Source organism: Cygnus olor, chromosome 22 (genome assembly GCF_009769625.2).
Source record: "Cygnus olor isolate bCygOlo1 chromosome 22, bCygOlo1.pri.v2, whole genome shotgun sequence".
NCBI classification, from domain to species: domain Eukaryota; kingdom Metazoa; phylum Chordata; class Aves; order Anseriformes; family Anatidae; genus Cygnus; species Cygnus olor.
The window spans coordinates 1,538,517-1,561,825 of NC_049190.1; the positions used below are offsets into that span (position 1 = coordinate 1,538,517).

Genomic DNA, 23,309 nt, shown 5'->3' on the forward strand with positions numbered 1-23,309 from the left:
GGGCAGGAAAATTTTCCCTGAGCAGAAGGCAAACGCTGTCCCAGCGCGATGCTGCCCCACGATGCAGGGTCAGGTCCTGAGCTGTGCCTGAGGGGCTTCGTCCCCCCTCGATGGGACCAAACAGCTCCTCAGCTCCGTGCCCAGCGTGGCCAAGGAGCAGGTTTCTGCTGGGATTGCTTCTTGGTGGGCAAGTTTGCTGCTGGAGCAAGCAGCGCTTGGGGCTCCTCTTCACCTGGGGAGCAAAGTGCCCCAGGCATCACCCCATGGCACAGACCTCACCACGGAGGCTTCTGTGAGCCCCTGCAGGCCCCCCTACCTCTGGGGCCAAGCACTGCATCACTCCTGGCCAGCCAGAGACTGGTGACCCCGCAGCAGTTCCCCCTCCTGAGAGCCCAGCGGGGCCCAGGGACCCCAGAAACGCTCTCCCCGAGCCGGGCAGAGAGCAGAGGGACTGGCCTGGCCCCAAAAGCACAGAGGATCCCGAGGAGGCCGCCTGCACAGCAGCCCAGGCAGCGTGCCTCAGTGGAAGCAGTCCAAGCCTGGGTTGAGGCTGCTGAGAACAGGGCTAGAAGGAGCCCACACGTGGCCTCATGGGGAGCAGAGCGCTGGTGACAGCAGCCCCTCGGCCACCTCGTCCTCGTGCCCGGGGCCACGGGACAGCGTAGTTTGCTGTGGCAGCACCAGCGAGGAGAAAGGTGAGGGATGCCCTGGAGCATAGGTCCCTGTGCATGGGGGCCCTGGGGAGGGAGGGAGAGGACAGGGAAGAGACCGGAGGGGCTCTGCGTCCAGGAGGGGAAACCACCAGAGAAAGAGCAGGGTGAACACGGACACTGCTGAGCAAACACACTGCACACACAGCACAGTCTCACAGCCGTGCAGGGCAGGCAGAGCCCGCCGGAAAGGGTCCCACCTCCCTGCGAAGGCAGCAGGGGGTCACGGGACACCCCCAGCACCCCAAAACCAGCCCTGCTCGCTGGTTCCTCCTGCGCCCCGGCTGCTCGGCCTCAGGCAGGGAAAAGAGAGCAGGGTGTCGACGTGAACCAAGGAGTGCAGAGCGGCGCGGTGCTGCAGTGTGCCATCCAGCAGGGCCGGGAGGTGGTCCCCAGCCGCAGCGCTGCACCTGCAGGTGTCAAACATCTATCTTTAGGGCCAGGACAGCAGCCAGCACATGCCAAGACGGGGGCCCCGGAGGCCTCGGAGGGGTTCCTGGACTCACCCCGTGCAGGGCAGAGAGGCCCAGGGGTGGGCTGCGAGCAGAGGGGTGCGCAGAGGATATGTGTGAGTGGGGTGCACGGGGGGACCCTGCTCCCCTCCATCCCTCGCAGAGCCAGGGCAGAGCAGGGGGGCTCAGTACAGCCCAGGCAGCCCCCTCCTGCTGCAGAGGGACCCCCCTCTCAGCCCATTTCAGCTTATTGCTCCCCCCGGCCAGGCAAGTTTTGGCACACTTCAACAGCACATGTTTAAGCAGGAGGTTAAAGGAAGCCAGCAAGAGGGAAGACCCCCTGGGCCTCGCTGAGTTTTATTATTTTCAGAAGATAACCACTGGCACGCCTGCACGGCTCCCACTGCGTCTCCCCCTCCCTTCCCCACCAGGCTGTCCTCGGAGTTCATTATCTCTGGTCCCGGAGCAGCATGGGCTGGGATCAAAGCTGGAGAGTGAAGGCTGTGCCCCCTGTGTCCCCCTCGAGAGAGCAGGAGAAGAGAGCAACACGCGTCCCTTGGTCCCGCTGCAGATAACGGGGATAGGACAAGCCCCAGCAGCAGCTCCGGCCCGGAGATAAGAGCGAAGCAGCGACACTTCTTAGAGGAAGGGCTGACAGCAGCATAATGCTGGCCCACCAAAGACACAAAGATGTCTTGAGCACACAGCTGGTTAAGGAGTTTACGTCCCCCAGCATGGCTACTTCTCGCTCTCTGGGGGACAGGGAAGGGCCTCCTGTGGTCTGCTGTAGGGGTCCTCGCTTGGTCTGTCATCCCATCTGCCCTCTTCCATCCACTCTGCCGGGATCACCCTCCTGGCCAGCTCCACGTAGATGCCGTTCTCACGGAAGGAAGAGGGGTGCTGCAAGGAGACAGGGTGTGAGTCCCTCAGTAGGCACCAGGGCCCATTTGGAGCGGGCAGGGACAAGGGATGCTGTTGGAAGGTCAGGCCTTGGACAAGACCACACCGGAGGGGAAAGACCCTACCGCTGCAGGAAGCCCCTGCCCGTGCCTGCCGCAGTTTGGGGCAGCTGCTCTCCCCCTCACCATGGTTATGTAGGTCTCCTCAGCTTTCCTCTTCTTCCCTGTGTCCCGTTCAGCCTTGGGTACCTCAGCTCCGGGCATTGAGCAGTAAATCCCTTCCTGTGAGGGGGAGAGCAGGATGAGAGCCTTCTAACCCCAGTCATTTGGTCAGTGCCAACAGCCGCAGCACCTCATGAACAGCCAGCACAGGATTCCCTCCCGCAGCCCTGCGCCCCGTAGCACCCACCCCATGTCAGGAGCATCCCAAGGACACGCAGCCGTGGCTGCTCAGGAGGCAAGCTGCAGCCATCCTGTGGGAGGACAAACCTGTCCCCAGCCCCAGTGAACGCCGCAGGAGCACTAACTCACCCCTGCATCAGCGCCTCCCCCTAACCGGGTCCCAAACTGAGCGGTGTCACCTGAGGCTCTTTCCAACCTCCACCCAGTCAGTGGCACAGCAGGGAGCCTAGGTGGCCTCACGTGGGGACGGCCTCAGCCCCTGCCTGGCAGCGCTGGCTGTCCCATCCCTCCCCTTCTCTCACTGCACCTCCATCTCTGGTTCCCACCAGGTGTGGACGTGTCCCCACCAGGGCAGGAGAGCTGTGCTCCCCTCCGCTTGGCTCTGCCTGAGCTCTCACCTTGGCTTTGTCCTTGCTGCCTTCATTTCTGGTCCTCTCCAGGGCCGTGTTGGCTGCAGACCTTGAGGGAAAGCAACACTGGTGTCACCTCCGGCAGGACGCACCAGCTGCTCCTGCTGTCCTTGGTCCCCCCCCTCCTAGGACACTGGGACCCCTTCAGACGCATCTTACCAGGCCATCCCTGCTGCTGCCAGGTGAGGCTGGCTACCGAGGCGCACAGGGAGCTCATCGCGCTTTGCTCCCATCCCACGGACCCACAATGCCCAAAGCTGGCCCCCGCCAAGAAGGGCGCGGGCTCTGCAAGCAGCAGAAAGCCCGGCAGCTTTGGGAGAAAAGGGGAGAGCGGCCAGGGCAGCGTGACACTAGAGGGCAGCAGGAGCCCACGCCCTGCTTCGGGGGCAGGAGCACCCAGCGGGGCCGTCTGCTTCCCCGCAGCTCCAGCAGGTCAGGGTAGTGCCTGGCCAGGGAGAACGCTGCAGGAGAGATACAAGGAGGTGCTCTGCTCAGCCCCATAAACCCAAAGCTAATGTCAGTACCTCTTCCTCAGGGTGCGTCCTGCCAGGAATGCCAAGACGATGGCCACAGAGCCACAGCCCACAGTCACAGACCAGAGCCCGGTGTCTCCCAGGACCGCAGAGCCCTGGGCACTCGCTGCTCCTTGACCTGCTGGGGAGACACCAAGGCAGGGGCTGGTACCCGCAGGGATCTGGCACCACTGCCTAAGAACCGTGGCGGCAGCTCTGGAGGCCTCCCGGAGCCTCTGCGAGGGGTCGGAAGGGTGACAAGTGGGGGGAGGCACTGCGGGACACGTACCTCTCTGTGCCATGGGGCTGATGTGCAGCACCGTGTGGTTCTTGAAGATGCTGCTCTGCTGGAGCAGCCGGATCTCACACAGGTACTTGCCGCTGTCGTTCACCTGCACGTCCCGCAGCTCAATAGAGGCGTCCCAGCGGGAGATGTCCCCCTGCCACTGCACCCGGTCCCGGAAACGGCCCACGGAGATGCTACAGTTGCTGTAGTAATAAAACACCATCTCCTCCTGCCGGGACACAGAGAACTTCTGGTGAACGGAGCCCAGGGGACAGGGCACTGCCCCGCATTCATTCCCTGCTGGAGAGCAGGGTCTGCAGTCTCTCCCTCTCCCCCCCGTGCAGCACTCGCCACGCACCAGAGCCCGTCTCACACCCACATCCTCCTGGAAAGCCCCATGACACAGCACCCGGTGCCAGGGTTCCCCAGCAGCCTGGGGCACGGCAGCACGCAGCTGGCAGATGGGGAACCTTCCTCCCGTGGCAGCCGGGGCCAGGCACCTTCCCCAAAGCCTCCCAAGAGCAGCAGGGCTGCTTCACTCACCCTCCCCTGCCACCGGCCCCCCTCTGCCCCCCACCAACCCCCTGGTCCTGACCCACCTTCTGTGCGCCCGCTCGGGGCACGTGCAGCCAGTCCACCTTCACCATCGTCCAGCTCTTGTCTGCCGCGTCTCGGAGGAGGCACTGCAGCAGGACAGAGTCCCCAGCGCTGGCCTGAAGCTGAGGCTCTGTGAACACCCAGCCAGCCGACCCGCTGCATCTCTCTGCCAGGCACAAGGACAGCAGGATGAGTCCGGGGAGGACAGCCAGGTGCAGCCCGCCTGTCCCCATAGGCGTCTCCTCTCCAGACAAACGCGGGGCTAGCGGCACCGACCAGTCCGGAGCACAGCAGGGAGGCCCTGTGGCCAAAGCCTCTCCCTGACCCCTGCTGCTGGCGTGCCTGGGATGTGGGGCAGCACATCCTCCCAGCCACCAGACACCAAGGGCTGCTGCGCTCACTGAACAAGCCTCATAGAAGGGAAGTGGGGAAGGCACCTCAGAACTTGTCGCTCAACCCCAGCCCTCTGTGTCTTGGAGCCAAAGGCTGCAGCTCCTGCATGGTTGCTCCTGTGAGTCACTGGCTGGGAGAACCAGTGCCGCTCTCATCTACAAGAGGCCAGGGGCAACTCAACCCCTTCACACGAATTTCAGTTCCTCCTTTCACAACCTGCCCATTTGCCTTCCTTACCTCTTGCTCACAGGCTCCTGACCTCGGCTTGAATGCATCTGGCCACATGACTACCACTAAGGGTTTCTAGAGAAGTGGGGCAGTGGAAAACAAGACCAAAGCAAAACAAAACAAAACAAAACGGAGGAACATCAGAAAGCACAGAGCCGACAAAACTAGCACGAAGAAGTTGCTGCCATGGGGTGGGGGGGCCACAAAATATGCGTTAGGAATGGGAAACAAGCAGGGCAGAAAAGGTGCCTTAAATTTGTCACGAGAAAGCCTCCGTGCCCCCAAGTCTGAGAGATCAAAATGGCAACAGAGAGAGGCACCTGCTTGCGTGGTGAGACAGGGCAGAGCAGAGCTGTGGAAATGCGACGGGAGGGAAGCACTACCAGCTGCAAGGGAGAGAGAGAAGCATTAGCAGAACCCAGCAAGAAGAGCAGCTGAGTCTCTATCACTCGTCTGTCCAGGACTAGGTGAGCTGGTTCAGCTGGGAGCCACTCAGGCAGGTACGTTTTACCTGGTGTCTTAGCCACTCTGCTCAGTCCTTCCACGAGCCACCAAGGGCTGGGCCCTGGCAAAGCACCAAGTACTTATCTGATGCCCTGTAAATAATAAACACAAAGTGCTACAGCTTCCCAAACTGGTTTCTTTTGGGCTTGACCAGCTGTGGACCCAAATATGAGCAATATTTGCCAGCAGCAGAGACCAAGCGAGCCAGTTGCCTTGAGCAGAGCCAAAATCAATAGCTTGGAAACCTTTCCCTGTACTTATGCTTGGTAAAGCTGTTTTACTTCTTCCAAAGCCTTGGAGCCTCTTAGAGTAAATACAGGCCTCCACACAGGGATGATGGATGCTGTTGCAATTCCAAGCCTATATATATATATGGGAGTTGTGCAGGAAGGAAATATGCAGCACACAGACACCAGGGAAGTTATCGGTATGCTTAATGTTCCCAGCCCTGTGTACCTGCAAAGCCCCAAGAGGTTCTCACAGCAGAACGAGAGGAAACAAGAGGTCTTTCAGCAAAGGCAGAGAGGAAAGCTGGCAAGGTAGATAAAGCCACCAGAAGGACTTACAGCTTACCCAGCAATGCCAGCACCAGAGTCAGGCTCAACATCACCTTCATCCTATTCTAAGCGGAGCAGCAGAGGTGACACATGCACCAGACTCCCCTAGGGAAGGACACCAACTGCTTGCAGCTGAGCTGGACCCCAGGGTTAGTACAAGACCTCCTCTAGTTCTTCAGAGGCGGACACGATCTTTGCTCCCCTGGATGTTCAGCTTCTCAGAGTTAGCCACTGTCCCAGCTAGGAGCCTACGATTCAGTGAAGCACAGCTGTCAGATGCGTCTGCTTTGAGACTGCTCCGAGACCTAGAAAGGAAGACAGAAAGAGACTGGGGGAGGGCTCAGTCTGAAATACCTTTGCATTTCCCCTAACTAATGTATCTTTCCGGTGGTTTGGGGGTCGAGTCCCCAGTATCTCAACTGAGATCTTCATGATGTTAACTGCTGAAAAAACAATGGGATGGTTTTTTCTCCTACAGACTCAGAGAAGTTTGAATATGGATCCCAAAATCACAAGCCCCCTGCCCTGGAAATAACCTCCTTGCTCCAGGGCGCTGCACATCGTGAAAAGTTCTGCCAGAACCTTTTGGGGTCTATCCAAACAGTGCCACGTTTTGCCGCTGTATTCCGTTTGACCTGTTGCGTGTCTCTCCAAATCAAGTTGTGCCTCCTTTCTATACCGTGCAGACATCCTGCAGCCCAAGGAAGAACCGCCCGGCACCAGCAGGAACGTGCTAGCCGGTGTTCATGCACGGATCACAGGCAGGTAAGAGCCAGTACCCTGCTGCTCGTTGTGTCTCTGCTCCATGACTCAAAGCTATGCCTGTTCAAAACTGGTAAACATAGTTAAGGACAAAAAGTTACTGAGAAAAACCCTCCAGCTTGGGGAGCCTGCGCTTGCAACTGTTTGACCTTAGGCTGCCATTACCCGTATATGTTTTTCAATACGGGCACGTCTGCTGCAGCAATAAAACCAAGAAGAGATGAATCATATCTGAAATCTCCCTAGCTTCTCTCGTTTTTCCTCCGCTGTGAAAGCCAGAGGCCCTCTAGACCAGCTTCACTAAAGCTTGGATTTGGGAAAGGTCCCAGCTGCTCGCCCCAACAAACCATCCAGAGGAGTCAGAGGAAATACGTACGGCGAACACCTGACATTTCTCCTACCACCCGGAGATCCACTGCTCCCTTCAGCACTGCGGAGCAGAAAGCCACAGCGACGGCCCTGCAGCTGGGGGCACCAAGCTTCTGGAGACAGCACCTACACCCTCTGCACTCCCTACAGAACCGAGAGTGAAAATAATACCGCATGCAAATGCCTGGCAGGGGCTGCAGGGTGGCGAGCGGGACGTGCCAGCCCTGTGCAGCAGCACAACAGCGAACACGGATCAGCAAGAGGGAGCAGGGTGCAGTGAGCGCCTCCGCCCTGCCACTGCTGATCCCCTGCTAAAACTTCCATCTCTTTTCATGGCCAGACTTGTTTCCCAGACTCCTTTTTTATTTCTAAATACATTTTTCTCAGTGAAGGAAGCTCAGAAACACTCTTACAGGCTCAGACAAGATTGCAGGCCCCGAGTTAGCCGCATGGGTCTGTTCTAGGTTGGAAAACAGTCACAAAGGCTTTGCAGGCAGCACATGGCGTCGCTGCCTACAGTCCATGACGCAAAACCACCTCTGCTTTTCACTATCCTCCCCTTCCACAAACAAAATCCTTAAAAGTGGCTGCGAGCCTTCTGTAATTCTCTCAAATGTGCCTTTCAAAACCCATGACCTGTTTGGGGGCTGGGTTTTGTGGAGGTGGAGGGGAGAGAGTTGTGTGGTTTGACTACGCTGTTTGCCTTTCTGCCAAGACACAATTTGCTGCATAACCTGCACTTGTGCACACATGACCTACAAACACAGCACAACTCATGCTCAGCTCGTGCACTGCGCCTCAGTGCAGCAGGCCTGAGCAGCCTACTTTCCTCCTCTTGTTTGTTCAGCTATGCTGCCAAACGCCTTAGAACTCCACCAGAGATACGCTTCCCCAGGACCACCCTCAACCCAGGAATCAGAACAGCACCTAGCTTTTAAAACCCCTCAGCACACAGAAGCCTGTGTGCAGGATATGTACACTCAAAACTTCAAAGGTTCTCTGTCGCTGAGTTACTGAAGCTCTGGTTCTTATTTGCCGTCAAATCCTTCCTGGACTTCTTACCCTATTTCTCAGAATGAATTCCGGTCCTGTCTTGGAACACACTTTTGCAGGCTCTCCCTCAGCAGCAGCAAGCAGGTGCTGTGCGTGCACCAGCTGAAGACAGCACCCAACGACCCAGGCTGTTCCATATATTACAGTGCTGACACATCCAAATCCCTCCGCAGGATAACAGACTTTACTAAATGGATTGAAGAAGAAATGCGTAGATGCCACATTGCCTTCACATTTTCCTACTTCGGATCTGAATTCTGAGCACTCCTACGTCTCCCTAATCTTTTCAGGACAAAGAAACAAAATAATGTAAGTACTAGAGCAAAAAAATTACTCACCCGGTGTGGTTTGGGGCAGTCAACTTGTCTCTGGCACAAAGGGCTCTTCAGCGACTTATTTGGAGCCTCTGAATTAATCAGGTGCTAAATGTTCTTGATGTTGTGCGTGCAAGACATGGAAAACATAACAGTCTTTGGTTTCGTGTCTCTTATTTAAGTTCAGTTTGGTGGTCACTTTTAACTCGCAAGAGGAAGTTGAGAACTACATCGAGGGTACTGGCAAATCACAAGGCAGAAGGGACTGCTACAGAGGTGAGAAGAATGGCAGATGCATTTGCCTGGGAGCACATGGTGGGAGTGCAGCTTCGGAAGAAGACAGTCCAGATACAAGATGTGGCTGGGTCCGACTCCTTTCGCCACAGCAGATCGAGCCATCATTCATTACGTGAGAAGTCAAGAACAAAGAAATTCTTGGCAACCCTTTTGCAGCCTGTGCTCCCTTCTGGTTTTCTCTTTGGGAATCCAGTTCAAGAACAAGCAGTGCAGCACCTCATCAGTCCCACAGGCTGGGTCTTGTCCCGGTGAGGTATCACCAGGAAGCAACACCAAGTAACTCTGCTGAGCGTTCCTGCTGCTACTGTCAGGGGCCAGAGATAAGCACGCATCTTACTGGTGAAAGAGCCACTGTCAGGATGCTTTTCACATCATGGCCAGCTTCTCCCTTTTGGAACACAGGCAGGACACACAGCACTGACTGCTTTGAGCTTGCACCCCCTCCTCAGTCACTCTGAAAGCTTATTTTCATCCTTCCTTTTCCTATGGAGTACCACAGCAATCACTCTTCACTGCCCCAGCATCAGTGGTACACAGAGCAACTTGCACTCAGCGAGCAACGGGAGAGAAAGATAAATCTTATCCATGCTCAAAACCATTTTTGATCCAGAACACCATTAGCTTCAACGTGGCAATTCAGCTTTGCACCAGAAAGATTTGCCCAGGATTTAGCCTGCTCTTTGCAAAGAGTGGAAGGCACATCTTCTGGAAAAGAAGTTATTCATTTCCACAAAGAACTGTCTGATGTACTAGGGCTGAAAGTGGAACAATAAAGCCACTTCCTCTAGGCTGCAGATCCCACCAACATCCTTTCTCAGGATAGTTTTAGTTGCAGAAACATTGTGTCATCACAAAGCACAACCTTTTTAAATATTACTTTATTGTAGACAGGAGAAAAATAAATTTCTTTATCTGAAGAAACAGATCTACAGCTAACCTGCTTTGCAGGCAGGAACTCCACACCTGCGAACAGCAGCCGTCACTGAGCTGCTGAAGGGGGCCTCAGTACGCCTTTTCCCAACATCCCATGGCAGGTTTTATAGCTAAGCAACAAAACAGGATGGCAGTTTTACACGTTCAGCTATATCCAGCTGTACTCAGCCAAATAAAGTCTAGAATAAAACAATGCAATTTATTGGCAATGGCACATAAAAGCCAACAGTAAACTTGAAACATATGGAAGAAGACTATTTGATTGATGCCACATACCAAAAGGAAGAAAAAACCAGCAGCTCTTTAGGTGTTAGAACAGAGCTGTGAGAGCCCCCCCGGAGCACTGTACCCAGACTGCGGAGCCCCCAGCACAAGAAAGATGTGGATCTGTTGGAGCAGGCCCAGAGGAGGGCCACAAAAGATGACCAGAGGACTGGAGCACCTCTCCCATGAAGAACGCCATTCTATGAGTTCCGCTGCTCCCTGCTATATGCTATTGGGCAAGGTTGGTGGTAGAGAAAGTAGTCTCCTTTTTACAGGGCAGTAATGACACATGTTTAACTGTTTCCCAAAAATGAACCGTCTCACTAGAAGAGAGGAGGAACAAGACAGTTCTTCTGAACATGGAACATTCCTTGGCACGATTCCTTGAGTCAGTAGTTGAGGTAGACGGGGTTACATTTCCACAGACACCTCATCTGCATTTCTGATTTAAAAAAAATAAGGTGTATATGAACTGTGCTTCATGTCTGCAAGTAGATGTACCTAGTAATGCAGCTGTTCAAGTAAAAAGATAAAGCTCAACAATGTAAGGTAACACTGCTGTGCAGATGTTCTTAAAATAAGAAGACAGTAGGAACAAAATGGTGATCCTGTAATTAAGTGGTAGATCAAGCCAAGAAACAATTAAAAACCAGTAGGTTCTCTTTGCTCCAAGACAAAGGATGCCATATACCAACTCAATCAGGCTGTTTTAAGTCCTTTGCTAGTACATTGCAAAAAAAATAAGAATATGTTGTCAGTGCTTGACAATGATCACCTTACAGAGCCGATGTGTCACTCTGGAGTAGTCTGTTCTTCAGGCAAGTTGAATTTAAGGGTGCAGGAAAGGAGGGATATCACCAACCACAGAGGAAACAAATTAGGAAGTAAACTAAGAGACAAACACTGTCAGACTGCTGGTAGGAAACAGGCTGTACAGCTGTAGGCACCGAGGTTTCTGTAGGCACTGGAGAAGGGAGGTTTCAGGAAAATTCCCCCTCCCCCCCCCACCCCCCAATAAATTAAAAAGAAGCTCAAAATAATGATTTTTGAAATACGTAAGAGTGAATTATCCCATGAGCATTATTACTCCCATATACCAAGATGAGAACAGGTCCTCCAATCTGCATTGGTTATCCAGCAGCCTCTGTATTTTCTAGCCAAGATTTTCAGCATTGTAATTTTGTTCTTTATCCATAAATTTGATCTTTCATCAGTATGGCTCTTCCTCATCTGTGTCCTAAAGAGAGCGTACGAAGAGAGAAATTGAGACTACGTACAAAGACATGAAACAAGTAATGAATTTGACAAAAAATTTAAGTCTGCTAGGCTTCAGACAAGAGCATAAATGCTTTCCAAATTGCTGGTGTGCTTGAACAAATTAGGACTTGTAGTTATATAAACACTTGTAGCTAAATCCGTTTGACTTACCACAGACACAGACAAATTGCCACTGCATCAACACACGTAATCTGTTTTAAAAGAAGTAGCAGCTAAAACTTAAGCAAAAGACAAAGTGCAGAAAGACGTCTTCTTAAAATGCACCCCTAACTCCTGCAGTGCAGATCCAGAGCAGCATAAGCTGTTGGGTTTTTCAGCTCTGAACAACCATGTACTCTCAGATCCCCATCATCTATTGTTCTAACCACAGTAATGATTTGACGGCATCCTCAGAACCCAGCTCTGCAGCCCTCAGCTTGAAAGAAGCTCAAACATATGAGCCTTATATTGGAAATCTTGCCAATTTTGCAGTAATCTCAATTACAAACAATTTTTCATCAACTTCGCTATTTTAACTATTTGGTAAAGTATTAAGCATGAGGAAGTGTTTTATAGAAACCTCAAAAAGTAGACTCAGTATAGTGAGTGAGATGGTGTTCAGAGAGTTGTTAAGATGAATATCAGAACAAAGTATCAAACCAATGACAAATTACTCAACGCGAAAGCACCAGAATTACATTCAAGTTTGCCTGCTCTCAAAGGATGAGAAAACATTTTTCAATCTTTAAAATCTCCATCTAGTAGCATGTCTCACTGTATCTGAGCTCCCACCTTTTCCCAATCTCTCCACTCGCAACAAAGCAAAGGTACCTCCCTGCTCCCCAGCACGTCACTTGCAACAGCCTTTCCACCTCCCTTTGCAACTCTCCCTTTTGAATAAAGCATTTTCTGCTTCCTGCGTCTCTCAAAGCTCTTGTTGCCAATACTGCTGCTTTGTAACTGCTGTGAAGAATTATAAATACTTCATACATAAATTGTATATTTGCTCATTCTTCATTCTATATCTATTAAAGCGTAGAAACAGTCTGCACACATCAGTCTGAAAGCTCATACATTTACTTCATTTTAAATCATTGGCATTAGAACAGGGAACCAAGCAATACATTTAAATCCTCCTTAACATACTTCCTGACTGCGTATAAAAGATGTAAAGCTGCATCTGTGGTAAGCTTGATCTGTAGGACACCAGGTTAAAAAACAAAAACACTCTCCAAGTAGGCATGTGTGTGAGCTTACTCTGGAATGTGTCACACACGGTGTTGCGGCCGCTAATGCTAGCACACCCAACTCAGACATATATTTTGCAAAATAAATACAGCAGATGGCAAACATTCAGTAGTTCCAGCGCAACACATCAGATTATCAGAGGCTTGTTGTTAGGGTATAGCAAGTGAACAGAATTAGAGAACGCCACCCATTTCACGAAGCAAACAAACTATACACCCCACAAAAACAAACAAAACCCACAAGAGTTCAGCAGGATTCTGTTGTGACCAATACGTTCTAAGGAAGACCTGTAAGAAAGAGAAGGCAACACACTACCATCCTTGCAGAAAACAGGGTATGGAAGCGTTACTGCCTCCACACCTCACCATAGCTCTGTCAGACCCCAAACTGGTTATGCAGAGCCTGATAGAAACTACACAGTACAGTGGTTAGCACTTAAAATTCTTAATATTCGTCTTGAAATGTCAGCTTCCATCTAAAGTCAAATGAAAAAAAAAACAGTTTGGGGGATCTCAGGACTGCTCCCGCTACCAGTAATGCGCCATGACCAGCAGTTCTTATACCCGATAGCCAAAATGTGGAAATAACCATGGAGCATAAGCATAGCCAACTGGGACTGTTCTCTGAAGCCCAGAGAAATTATCAACAGCTCTGCCTGCTGCTCTTGCACCTCCTCTGAGCGCTGATCTTGACAAAACCACTTATGAAAACACCAACTTTCACTTACCACACAGTTCAAACACCAGGCTTTCAGTCTCCCTGAGCAGGTGTCTGTGTGTTCAGACCTGGAGAACAAACACAGGATGAGGATGGACTTTTCCCCACCACCACACACTAATATCTCCTATGGACTATGAATTCTACCACACTGAACTGTGGCTCTGCATAACAAACCCCAAAAGAATTGAGAGTGTCAGGTCTCTTTTTTCAAAGGCAGACATTTCATATAACAAGTGCCATGAAGAATGCAAGAGGTGACTTTTGGCTGGAAAGTCTTACTACAATAAATCAAAACATTGTATTAAAAGTCCAGTTCTAAAATTTAGCACAGAAGGAATTCTTGGCAAAAACAGGTGCAACTCCAGCAGTTGCAGCGTGGCTCTACTGCTGTCACTACAATACCATGCAGACCCTTCCCAACACACAATCCTCTCCAATTCAGATGGAAATCCAGTCTCCAGAGCCTGTTCAGGACTTGGCAGCTGTGCTCAGGCCATCGTTGAGGGAACCAGATAGCATTATTCGGTTTGTTTCGTTGCTACGGATCTTTCACACACCAAAGCACAACCCATAAAACCCACAAAAGCAAAATATCTTTTGCTGATTTAAGCAAAATAAATCTGACTGCAGAAGTGAAAGACTACCTAATCCTAAACTGCTTCAGTTTTGTGGCTTCACACCATTGACAGAAAAAGGGATGTACTGCACTTACTTCATGCTCCAAAACATGGGTTTTCCAAAGCTTTCTACTCACTAGCTAAATTATGCTCATAGAGAGGAAGATCTCAGTGGCCAACCTGCAGATGCTGACAGCTACGAAATGAAGGACAGTGGAGAATCATTGGCCGGTGTCAAGAGGCCGAGGTGGAAAAACAGGCTTTAAGTTCCAGACACAACTTACTCATCAGACACTTCAATAGAGGATTTCTTGCAGCCAGATTTTTTTTTCTCCTTTAGCAGTCCAGATTTCCTTCCCAACCTCACCAACATCAGAATGACCACAACGATGGAAGGGAGAAATACTAAAATGGACAGCAGCACCGCTGAAGTCAGCTGGAAGGAAAAGCCTGCGGGATAGACAAAGAACAGACCAGCTGTAACAGTAGTAAAATACTGCTTTCTTAAGTCTCTGTGAAAAACATTCATCCAGGAAGGACTGACAGCCTTTTCATACACAGCCCAGGGCTCGTAAATTTGAAACAACTCGTCTCGGAATCTGTAGGACTCTTATCACATATCCAGCACAGTAGGATGTTTTTTATATGCAAAGAATCCAAAGGCGGGCAGGTCATGACATAGCTTTGTCAGCACGTCCGAACTTCAGATTTGGGGTAGTCCTCACACACAGAGCAGACAAGGAAATGACGTGTTACTAAGAATCAGCGTTTGTGGCGTGAGAGCATTTTTAGACCAGTACTTCCCAAAAATCTCACTTATTCTACTGCTGCAATATTTGGAGACTGGAATTCGTGAACAAGGATGGATTTTTGATTTGTTATCAGCACAGCTTCCTCCATCCCCTCCTGCCCCCAATAAATTCAGTGGTTCTCTACGTGTTTAGCAAAGAAAGAAGGGCTGAGGTAATTGTTGCTGTAATTCTTACGTGGAAATCCAGGGAACCAATTTCATGTGCAATGCTCAGATTTTTAAGGTTCTGATGAAGCTACAATGCAGCTGTATCACACAGGTGAGAGCACGCTATGAAATGGAGGCTTACCCCTCTCTGTAACTATCAGCACTGTCTGGGGAATGTTGTGGTACACATCTGGAGGATTCTTCACACTGCAGATGAACGTCCCATTGTCGCTCATCACAGGGCTTTGGATAGCGATGGAAGCATCACCCTTGGCAACATTCCCAACCCAGGATATCCTGTCTTTGAACTTTCCCACTGTTGTTGGGTAGGCAACCGACTGATAATGAAAAATCTAAAAGAAGGGAAAGACAATAATTGCTCTAATAAAACACTCCTCTAAGAAATCAAACTACTTTTTGGATTGTAAACATAAAGGAAGACATATTAACGAGTCAGAAAGAATAGCTTGCACACAGGAGACTCTCCAAGTTCCTATCTGGTAATTCTAAATCTGTCCCATTTCATTAGAACTCCAAAGCTTTTATCTACCAGCCATGGCACTGACATATGTCATCATCACCCTTCTGACCAGCTTGTTCCCCTCTGCAGATCTGCAGCTGAGGAGTATGTTCCTTGTGTCACGCAAGACAGAGCATGGCAGTTCTTCGGAATTTGCTTCCTGTACTTTGGCACTTCCTGCCCTACCAGTGAAGGCTTAGCAGACCTCATTTCATACGGGCAGCACCCTTTTATTCCAGATACAGGGATACCACTATGAGTTCAAACTCTTCAGGAAGCATTAGTCACTGGTAAACTGTAAAGATACGCATTTTCTGTTTCTGCCTTGAATGAGAGGCTTCCAGCTGCCTTTTTGATTTGTGTTTTTATGCTTACATTTCAAAGTGCTGCTGCCAAGACAAGTAGCAGCCCATAAACCTCAGAGGCTGTCATCATGACTGTCTTCAGTGTCATTGCACACGTTTTTAGTACTCCAAGGTAAAATCAGGAGTAGATTGCATCACAGAATTAATAGGGTATAGCTGCCTTCAAGAAAGCTCCCACTCAAATGTTTTACAGTCATTCTACATATAGTTGTAGCGTACAATGCAGTGCTTGTGTCAAAACCCAAAGGTTTACATAATCACCTCTGCGCTACTACACATTTACGTTGAAAATTTTTTGCCCAAAGGACACTAAAGCAATTTCTGATGGGAAAGAAGGCAACAAGCAGAATCCGGCATTTCAAAGGGCAGAATAAGCATAGCACTGCAAACGGGAATAAAATACCATCTGATTTTCAACATACACAGAGACCTGGTCAATCTTCACTAGAAGAAGATTGCCTCCTTCACTTACTGTCTCCATGTGACCACCCGTGAGGGGCCGGTACGTCCAGTCCACTGTCAGACTCTCAGTGATGGGAGAAATGGATTTGAACGTGCACGACAGCAGTACTTTTTCACCAACGAAAGCTCGCACTTTAGAACTGGCTTTAATATCCAGGGAAAAAGCATTGCAGATACCTTTTGGAAGAAGCACAAAAGACAAGGATTAGGTTGTTGTTATTTGTGAGACACGGGAGTGATGATGCCCCAAACATACTGATGGATGTGCAGCTTAACCCCAGTCTGAAGAGTGAAGCACAGTAGTGACTACCACCCCCATAATGAAACCAAAGCAAAGCAGATCATTTCCCTAACCTACTCTCTATGGGATTGCAATTAGCCTCGAAAAGTATTTATCTTGAAAATACCACCAAAAGCATACAGAATTTTAGACGTGGAGGTAAGGAAGTTTTAGAGGCAAGAAACCGATTCAAGCAGCCCTCTGAGGAAGTGCAACCTGCTAGCTTTAGACTACCTCAAGGTAGTTCTGACTCAGCGTGCCTTGCCCCAAAGTGATGCAGCCAGTGACTTGCATGCGCACTGGGTTACGAGGCATACTGCAATGGTAAATTACCTTAATTTTTCGTTTTCAGCATGTCACGAAACTCCTGCCTCGTTCCCCTGCTGCGATGCCCCAGCCAGGGAGGCAAACTGCCTGCCCAGCAGGAGCATCGTCCGAATCCTCCCTTTCACAAACCTTCGGCTCCAGTTCGCGAAGACTTTCAGGGCGATACCCTGCCTTAGGTTCTGCTCTAATTTTCACAGCTGACTCCTGAACGATAGCAGGCGCACGTTTCTATCGAGCGCCGCCAATTCCTGTGCAAGTTTGTAGTATTGCAAACCCCTCTGCCAATATTCAATTCAAACAATACAAAACATAGCGTCTTGACAAAAAAAAACAACACCACTTTTCTTGCCAACTGGAAATGTTAATATCTCAAGTGTACCGAGCAGAGAGGGGAATAAGGTGGCATGGGAGGGGAGGGCAGAGCGCAGGGTGAGGAAAGCAAGCCCCGCAGCCCCGATCCGCGCCGTGCCCCGGCCGGGGTCGGCCCCACACCGCCCCTCAGCAGCTCTCCCCCCCACGGAGGAGCAGAAGAAACCCGCCCCGGCCCCGTTACCGAGCAGGATCAGGGCCCCCCGCGGGAGGAGAAGGCCGCCGGCGGCCGCCGCCCCGCCGCCCCGCATGCCGCTCAGCGCCGCAACATGGCGGCTCACCTGCCCAGGTGAGGGCGGGGGCCGCCCCAAGATGGCCGCGCCGCGTCGTCATGGCGACGGGGCTTCGCCTCGCACCCGGGGACAGGGCCCAGCAGGGCTCACCGAAAAAGTAACGCTCGCTTTTATCCACAAACCATGTTTATTTATGACGAACAAAATAGAAGACAATATCGTACAAACAGATAATGTGGCCAGCACATTACAGGTAGAGTTATAAAGTCATAAAGTTAGTCTTTAAACAAACAGGCTGATATTTTGTTTTAGAGCTGGTTAAATACAGTAATAGCTCAGTGGTTTTAATGATTTGGGGCTTCATTTGCCTTGGATTGATTAAGTCAATGGAAGTACAGGGTATGTGTTAAATAAGATTGAACACAGGAGTAAGGTGTGCTGATGGCAGCCTGGGGCAATAAACAGCATCCAGAGAAATACTGGTGATAGTGGTTTTGGAAGCCTGGTACAACGCTAGCAGCCACCGAGTGCTGTTTTCAAATTCAACTTGAGTGTGGCAGCACACCATTATCACTTGCTTGGGGCAGCCTCCAGCGCAGCTGCTGCCAGCCCACGTCCCAGGGCACCACAGCGGGATGTGCAGGTCTGCTGGGTCAGGGCAAGAGGCGTTGCACCTCACAGCTTGTCGTCCACCAGAAATAATGGGGAGAAGCAGGACTGGAGCAGCAGAGGGAAAGGAGGGCAGTCTGGGGTGCACCAGGACAAGGCGAGTGGGAGAAGGGGAGCTGCCAAAGCACACGGCCACGCTGTGCGCACTGGAAGGCAGCCTTTTCAGCTGTCACATTTACAAAATGTACTGAAGTTGAGAAAGATCAATATGAAAAACACACCCGCTGGGAAATGTTACCCCTAATAAGAAACAGCATGCATTCCCAAAGACTTTCTGCTTAAAGTAGCAAAGAGACAATAAAGGTTGTAGCAGCTAGCGGCCCCTCTGATCCCTCACCTAGCGAGTCCTCCTTTTAGTGACATCAAACAGGTTTTTGAGGGTGGAAAAATTGAGCACCACAAATGTACCTTTCAAATTTTAAGGTGCACGAGTGTGCCTGCTCAGACACGGCAAATATTAAGTCAGCTGTCTTAGCATTTTGTTGACTTTGTTGACTTCTGTGATTTTTTCATCCTCAGAGCCTATTTGTTCATGTTCAGCAGCTGTGAAGATTAAGTAAACTTCCTTGTTCATAGGGCAAGTTCCTCCTGTTTTGCTTCAATGAAGGAAATAACACTTTACAACTTATGTTAATGTCACCCTCTTTTCTTGCAAGAATTTCAGGTTGAGCAGGGATACCACACTTGCGGCATCAGGCGTCTGTAATTCAGCTTTGTTCTAACATCCAAAATTACAAGCTCTCGCCATCTGCTTCAGAAGTACCTAAGAAGAAAGATTATAAGAGAAACAAAACAGATTGATTACTCACGATTATTGTTGAAAATAAACATAGTAGAGGCATCTGTCGACCTCAGAAACTGAGTGGTTAAAAATTAGGCTGTTTCAGCAAAGCCGGCAAATCTGGAAAGAGTTTCAGTCTTCCTGTAGCAATTTAAAATAAAGATTAAATGAATCCAAAAATAGATTCAAAACTAGTGAAAGGAAATTAATCCATTTCTCCACCCACAAAGCAGACAAGCTATGGAAAGCAGCAATAACGGCTTTCCTACAATGATCCTCAACAATAAGGTGGAGAAATCACTCCTATGGTTAAGAGGCAGTTATGTTGCCACTGCTTGTTCAGTTGTCAGTCTCTCTCTCTGAAGGCTCCTCAAGAGCAAAATGTGACTATGGTCTCAGTTGTTCATGTTCATGGCTACCATGGCCTGTTGACTGTGAACAGAAGTGAAATGTTTAAGTAACACTAAAGCATTAATTAGAGAATGTTTGAATAGATACCTGCATTGTATATACTATCAAAGACCTCTAGTCTTCTAATGGAGTGGCTTCCTTTTCTTCTCTGATCTTCAGCTTCTCCTTTTCTCTACTATTATTAGAAAAAAAAAAAATCAGCATCAGATATCCTGAGCAGCAGTCAGGTTCTGAGTTACATATAACATACATAACATAAAACAAGAAGTTATGCAGGCTCCTCCTCGAGTGAGGAGCCACCTTAAAGGCCAAGAGCAAAACAAAGACTGCAAACTTCATTCATCCTGGGGCTCTGTTCTGACTGCAAGTAAGCAGCCAATTATTGCTAATTGTGTTAGCAGTTTGCATTGTAGATGCTTAGTGTAGGGTCCAAGCCAATGAATCAGAGTGGCCATGAAGATATATTTGACAAGCTTTCTTTCCCAGAAGCCTTTCTCTCTCTCTCCCCCTTGTCCTTACAGTTCAGTATCTGACACCTCGGTCGTCTTCTCTTGCTTTTTCTTCCGATGGTGTCGACAGATAATCACAACTGTCACCACAATGATCATCAGAATACATGCAGACCCAATGGCGATGGCAAGGAAGTGGATTTCTGAGAAATGCACTGCATGGAGAAAAACAGGTAAATGAACAAGAGGGACACACTGAGGGCTCCTGATATTAGGCTGGGTACCTGTATGCATGAATATAACCTTTTCTTAAGCTCCTTTTTCTGTTATATCCATGAACTTTCCTCATGCTTTCTCCTTATAATCCTTTTGCTTCCATACATTTTTCCAAATGTGGATGAAGACCTGCCAATGTTCTGCACTGGCTAAACTCATAACCTCAGGTGGGGTTCTTGGCCTCTCACCTTTCTGCACAACTCTGAGTCGCACTTCACCAATTGTGCCATCAACGTCTGGTGGGTTCTTCACCTGGCAGGTGAACGTCCCGTTGTCAGTGGGCTGTAAATTCCAGATAACAATGGAAACATCATAACGCTCAATATTCCCATCCCAAGTGGCTCGCCCTTTGAACCGTCCAGCAGACAGCTTGTAGGGCTCCTTGAGGTAATAAAATACCTACAAGAAAGAAAGAAAGTAAACTGTCATTCCTGTGGCTTGTGCAGTGTTTCTGATGGAAGCAGCACGTGAAAGTGGAGTGGCACCAGCTGAGACACACGGCCTAAGATGAGGAGAGTTGTGTTGGCTCAGTTTCTCTCAGATGAACTCTGAGGCAATTTCAAAAGATCATACCCTTGCTCCAGCAGCCATGCGATCTCAGTCCTGCTCAGGCCTACGGCTTTGTTAGGCTGTGTTCAGTGTTCTTTCAGTTATACTACAGTACTTGTCGATCTGCTTACCCTGCCACGTTGGCCAAAGAAAATCATAAGTCATCAGGTGCAGGATGTTAACTAAGACAGGATTCAGCTGTAAACATGTACAGTTTCATCAGGCCCCAAATCTTTTAACCACGATTTCCCAAAACTAAACATAAAAATTGTTTCTTGAACCAGGTTCTGTAAACAAAACTTCTTGCTTAGAGTAATCCTTATGAACTGCAGAGAAAAGGGCCGAGATGTACTTACTCATGTGTTTCGGCTGTGCTTGCCCACACCAACACCTGGAATTGTTACCCAGCCAGAGCTGGGCCCTAGGAGTGGTTTATTTGAGCAAGTGTGCATCAATGAAATGGAGCATAAAGGTCTCACTCACTGGCTCATGAGAGCTCAGGTCCTCAGGCTGGAAGTTCCACGTCACTGACAGTTGTGGGCTAATAGGGCTGCTGCTGGAGAAGGTGCATTTTAAACGTAGGTTAGTTCCATTCAGAGCATCCACCTCCTTGGAAGTGTAAACTTCGAGGGCTGTGATGGGCCACAGTGCTGCAGAGAAAACAACAAGGGGTTAGAGGTAAACAAAACTACTGTTTACGAGTAAAATCATCACTTATCCTTATCTTTGTTTGATCTATGCAGGAGTCTGCTTTATCTGTCCTTATTAATGTTTAACATAACATTCAAATCCCATAGATTTAATTACTGAGGGAGGTAGTCCTGCTTATGCAGAATCCAAAAGATCCAATGTGCCTCAAGGTTTTTGTCAGCTGATATGCAGGTTGCACAGTGCTCGTTTTACTGGAGTTTGCTTTCATCTGTATTGCTGATACAATGCTTCCTTTGTAGTTTTGTGGCTGCACAGTTAAACACTGACAGATCTGATACCTAGTTGAGAAGGGACCACTGAGAGGGACTTTCCTATAGGAACAGTACACATTGGTTTGTTTTCTGGGGGAAATGTCTCCTTCAGGCATGAGCAAACAACATCTAGGAGGTACACTTGTAAATGGCAGCCCTCCTGCAATATGCTCCTGATTAGCACTAAAGATGCAGTATAACTTCATGTGCTTGTCCTCAGCACATGATGGCAGGTGATTTACACTCTACTGCGCTCAATTCCCCACCCAGATTTCTCCAGAAAACCAGCTCTTTTCCTCCAAGTAGCACTGCTAAGCACCTACGAATGGTTGCCACCTCCCATCCTAGAACTTTCTTTTATACACTTTGTATTATCAGTTCGTGTGGCACAAATACCATGGTGAAAACTGCCCTTATTTTTGTAAGAAGTGTCTGTTGAGAAGGTTAATACCACCACTGGAAAATTATAGGGAAAGCAGGTTGAGGAACTCTACAGATCATCGAGGTGAATCTGTAAGTGTTTGTTTGTCAAAGAAACATCCTCTGTTAAGCAAACCACCACGGCTGCTGCTTTAAAAATAAGTTAACATCAAGGTAGACTACCCAGAAAGAGATAAGCAAGAGTGAACATAACGACAGAGAAAGAAAAATGAAAAATATGAAAACAAAAAGGCCTCTGAACTGGCCAAATGTTGTCCCTCAGGGTTAGTGGGATAATTTCCACCAAACAGCAGTGCCAGTTGAAAAATCTTGCTATTCCTGCTCTGGAAGGGGACAGTCTTCCCTGTTCTTGATTATGTACTCCCCTTACTTTCCTTTTACCCGCTTATAAAAGGAAAAAAAATGCTAACACTGAAAAAAAAAATAATTTCCTATCACTTTAGGAAGATGAATTAACTTACCCCAGTGTGACTCAGGGAAAAAATAGCTTATCTGGGGCTGTAAAATATGGTTTCATGGCAGAGATAATTAATACATTTCCTGTATTTGAAAATAATTCATAGCCAAAGAATTTCTTGACAAATAATTCCTTTTCTCAAAGGAGAAAATATTTGAAATGCCAAACCACTGCAGGTGCTCACACTTGAAAATTTCATTGGCTGAGATCATGTTTCTTTTCCAAGTGTCAAGTTGTCCTGATTTCATTTTAAACTTCTTAAAAAGAACAAGTGTAGGAACTAACTGTAAAATATATTTATTTTCAAGACAAATTGCTAAGAGTATGGGTGCTGATGCCTTTAGGTAAGGAGGACATGGTGGTCCCAGACCAAATTTTGATTCTAGTTATACTGATATAAACCACTGAAAATTCAAGTGAGTTTTTCGCTGTCATTCTGATTTGTTGCTGTGTAAAGGATCTAAACTGTTTAACAATCTCTGATTGTCTAGTAACAAAGGCAGTGGAAAAAAAAAAAAAAGAAAAAAGAAAAAAGAAAAAGAAAACAACCATCCGAGAGTAAAGTCCAGATTCCTGCTGAGTGAAGGCAGGAAAGGCAAAGATGTGTAACCTTAGCTCAGAATTAGAGCGGTGTTCTTCCTCCGCTCAAACACACCTAAACCTGTTTTGCAGAGAAATTCAATCACTTGCAAGCAAACCCAGGACCAAAAGAATCTCAGCAATTGTCCACAACAAATATCCGAGACTCCTACAAAGTCACTGCCTTAATGAAGATGATAATTAAGGGATGAGAAGAGGAAAGTCAAGATGGCAACTGAGGCCAGGCAATATCAGGTTTCCTTACCTCGGAGCTGTACCCCAAGGAAGAGCACAGCTCCCAGCCAGGTGAGGCCATGCATCAGGAAGACAAGTCCGTACTCTGGAGGTTGAGCAGTGCAGGGAAGACAAGTTTGTTTCAGGCTCTCAATAGCTGGATGAAAGACAAATTTCTCAAAGCCTTCTCGGGACAGTTGAGC

General features: G+C 48.9%; 3 protein-coding genes and 1 long non-coding RNA gene across 12 annotated transcripts; 1 reads left to right on the forward strand and 3 right to left on the reverse strand.

The window, feature by feature from the left end:
- Positions 1–1,442: 1,442 nt before the first annotated feature.
- JAML (junction adhesion molecule like) lies at positions 1,443–9,505 on the reverse strand. Of its 6 annotated transcripts, none has more exons than XM_040534324.1 (8): positions 8,473–9,505; positions 5,967–6,255; positions 4,271–4,434; positions 3,675–3,900; positions 3,398–3,524; positions 2,862–2,922; positions 2,248–2,343; positions 1,443–2,062 (listed from the first exon to the last, which is right to left on the reverse strand). In XM_040534324.1, the coding sequence occupies exons 2-8, from the start codon at positions 6,007–6,009 to the stop codon at positions 1,901–1,903; spliced, it is 879 nt and encodes a 292-aa protein (XP_040390258.1). In that variant the 5' UTR covers positions 6,010–6,255; positions 8,473–9,505; the 3' UTR covers positions 1,443–1,900. The 6 variants fall into 6 exon arrangements, with proteins under 6 accessions (XP_040390258.1, XP_040390255.1, XP_040390256.1 ...); XM_040534321.1 differs by having other exon boundaries at positions 1,444–2,062; positions 3,398–3,527; positions 5,967–6,198; positions 8,473–9,468; XM_040534322.1 differs by having other exon boundaries at positions 1,444–2,062; positions 3,398–3,527; positions 8,473–9,468.
- Positions 9,506–9,858: 353 nt separating this feature from the next.
- Positions 9,859–17,498, reverse strand: LOC121058576 (myelin protein zero-like protein 3). Of its 4 annotated transcripts, none has more exons than XM_040534329.1 (7): positions 17,347–17,498; positions 16,100–16,266; positions 14,885–15,095; positions 14,069–14,234; positions 13,175–13,232; positions 11,992–12,162; positions 11,014–11,179 (listed from the first exon to the last, which is right to left on the reverse strand). In XM_040534329.1, the coding sequence occupies exons 1-7, from the start codon at positions 17,396–17,398 to the stop codon at positions 11,153–11,155; spliced, it is 852 nt and encodes a 283-aa protein (XP_040390263.1). In that variant the 5' UTR covers positions 17,399–17,498; the 3' UTR covers positions 11,014–11,152. The 4 variants fall into 4 exon arrangements, with proteins under 4 accessions (XP_040390265.1, XP_040390264.1, XP_040390263.1 ...); XM_040534328.1 differs by having other exon boundaries at positions 17,250–17,359; XM_040534331.1 differs by lacking the exon at positions 11,992–12,162 and having other exon boundaries at positions 9,859–11,179; positions 17,250–17,359.
- Positions 17,499–18,551: 1,053 nt separating this feature from the next.
- On the forward strand, positions 18,552–19,342 carry LOC121058579. Its single transcript, XR_005814249.1, has 2 exons — positions 18,552–18,726; positions 19,243–19,342. It is a non-coding gene; the product is annotated as an uncharacterized LOC121058579 (long non-coding RNA).
- On the reverse strand, positions 18,599–23,270 carry MPZL2 (myelin protein zero like 2). Its single transcript, XM_040534332.1, has 6 exons — positions 23,138–23,270; positions 20,917–21,083; positions 20,073–20,283; positions 19,679–19,823; positions 19,247–19,334; positions 18,599–18,730 (listed from the first exon to the last, which is right to left on the reverse strand). Exons 1-5 carry the CDS (start codon positions 23,190–23,192, stop codon positions 19,274–19,276), a joined length of 639 nt encoding a protein of 212 aa, XP_040390266.1. The 5' UTR covers positions 23,193–23,270; the 3' UTR covers positions 18,599–18,730; positions 19,247–19,273.
- Positions 23,271–23,309: the final 39 nt, after the last annotated feature.

Excerpts from the sequence above, each read along its gene's own strand:
- LOC121058576 (XM_040534328.1), bottom strand. The coding sequence starts at position 17,316 with ATGCGGGGCGGCGGGGCGGCGGCCGCCGGCGGCCTTCTCCTCCCGCGG. Across the intron at positions 14,235-14,884 it reads GCTGATAGTTACAGAGAGGG|GCTTTTCCTTCCAGCTGACT; the intron begins GTAAGCCTCCAT and ends TCTATCCCGCAG. Across the intron at positions 12,163-13,174 it reads CCTGGTGTTTGAACTGTGTG|CAGTTACAAAGCAGCAGTAT; the intron begins GTAAGTGAAAGT and ends AATTCTTCACAG.
- MPZL2 (XM_040534332.1), bottom strand. The coding sequence starts at position 23,192 with ATGCATGGCCTCACCTGGCTGGGAGCTGTGCTCTTCCTTGGGGTACAG. Across the intron at positions 21,084-23,137 it reads CCTTGGGGTACAGCTCCGAG|CACTGTGGCCCATCACAGCC; the intron begins GTAAGGAAACCT and ends TTTTCTCTGCAG. Across the intron at positions 19,335-19,678 it reads GAGGTGTCAGATACTGAACT|TAGAGAAAAGGAGAAGCTGA; the intron begins GTAAGGACAAGG and ends TTCTAATAATAG.
- JAML (XM_040534321.1), bottom strand. The coding sequence starts at position 6,009 with ATGAAGGTGATGTTGAGCCTGACTCTGGTGCTGGCATTGCTGG. Across the intron at positions 2,923-3,397 it reads GGACGCACCCTGAGGAAGAG|GTCTGCAGCCAACACGGCCC; the intron begins GTACTGACATTA and ends CTTTCCCTCAAG. Across the intron at positions 2,063-2,247 it reads AGGAGACCTACATAACCATG|CACCCCTCTTCCTTCCGTGA; the intron begins GTGAGGGGGAGA and ends GTCTCCTTGCAG.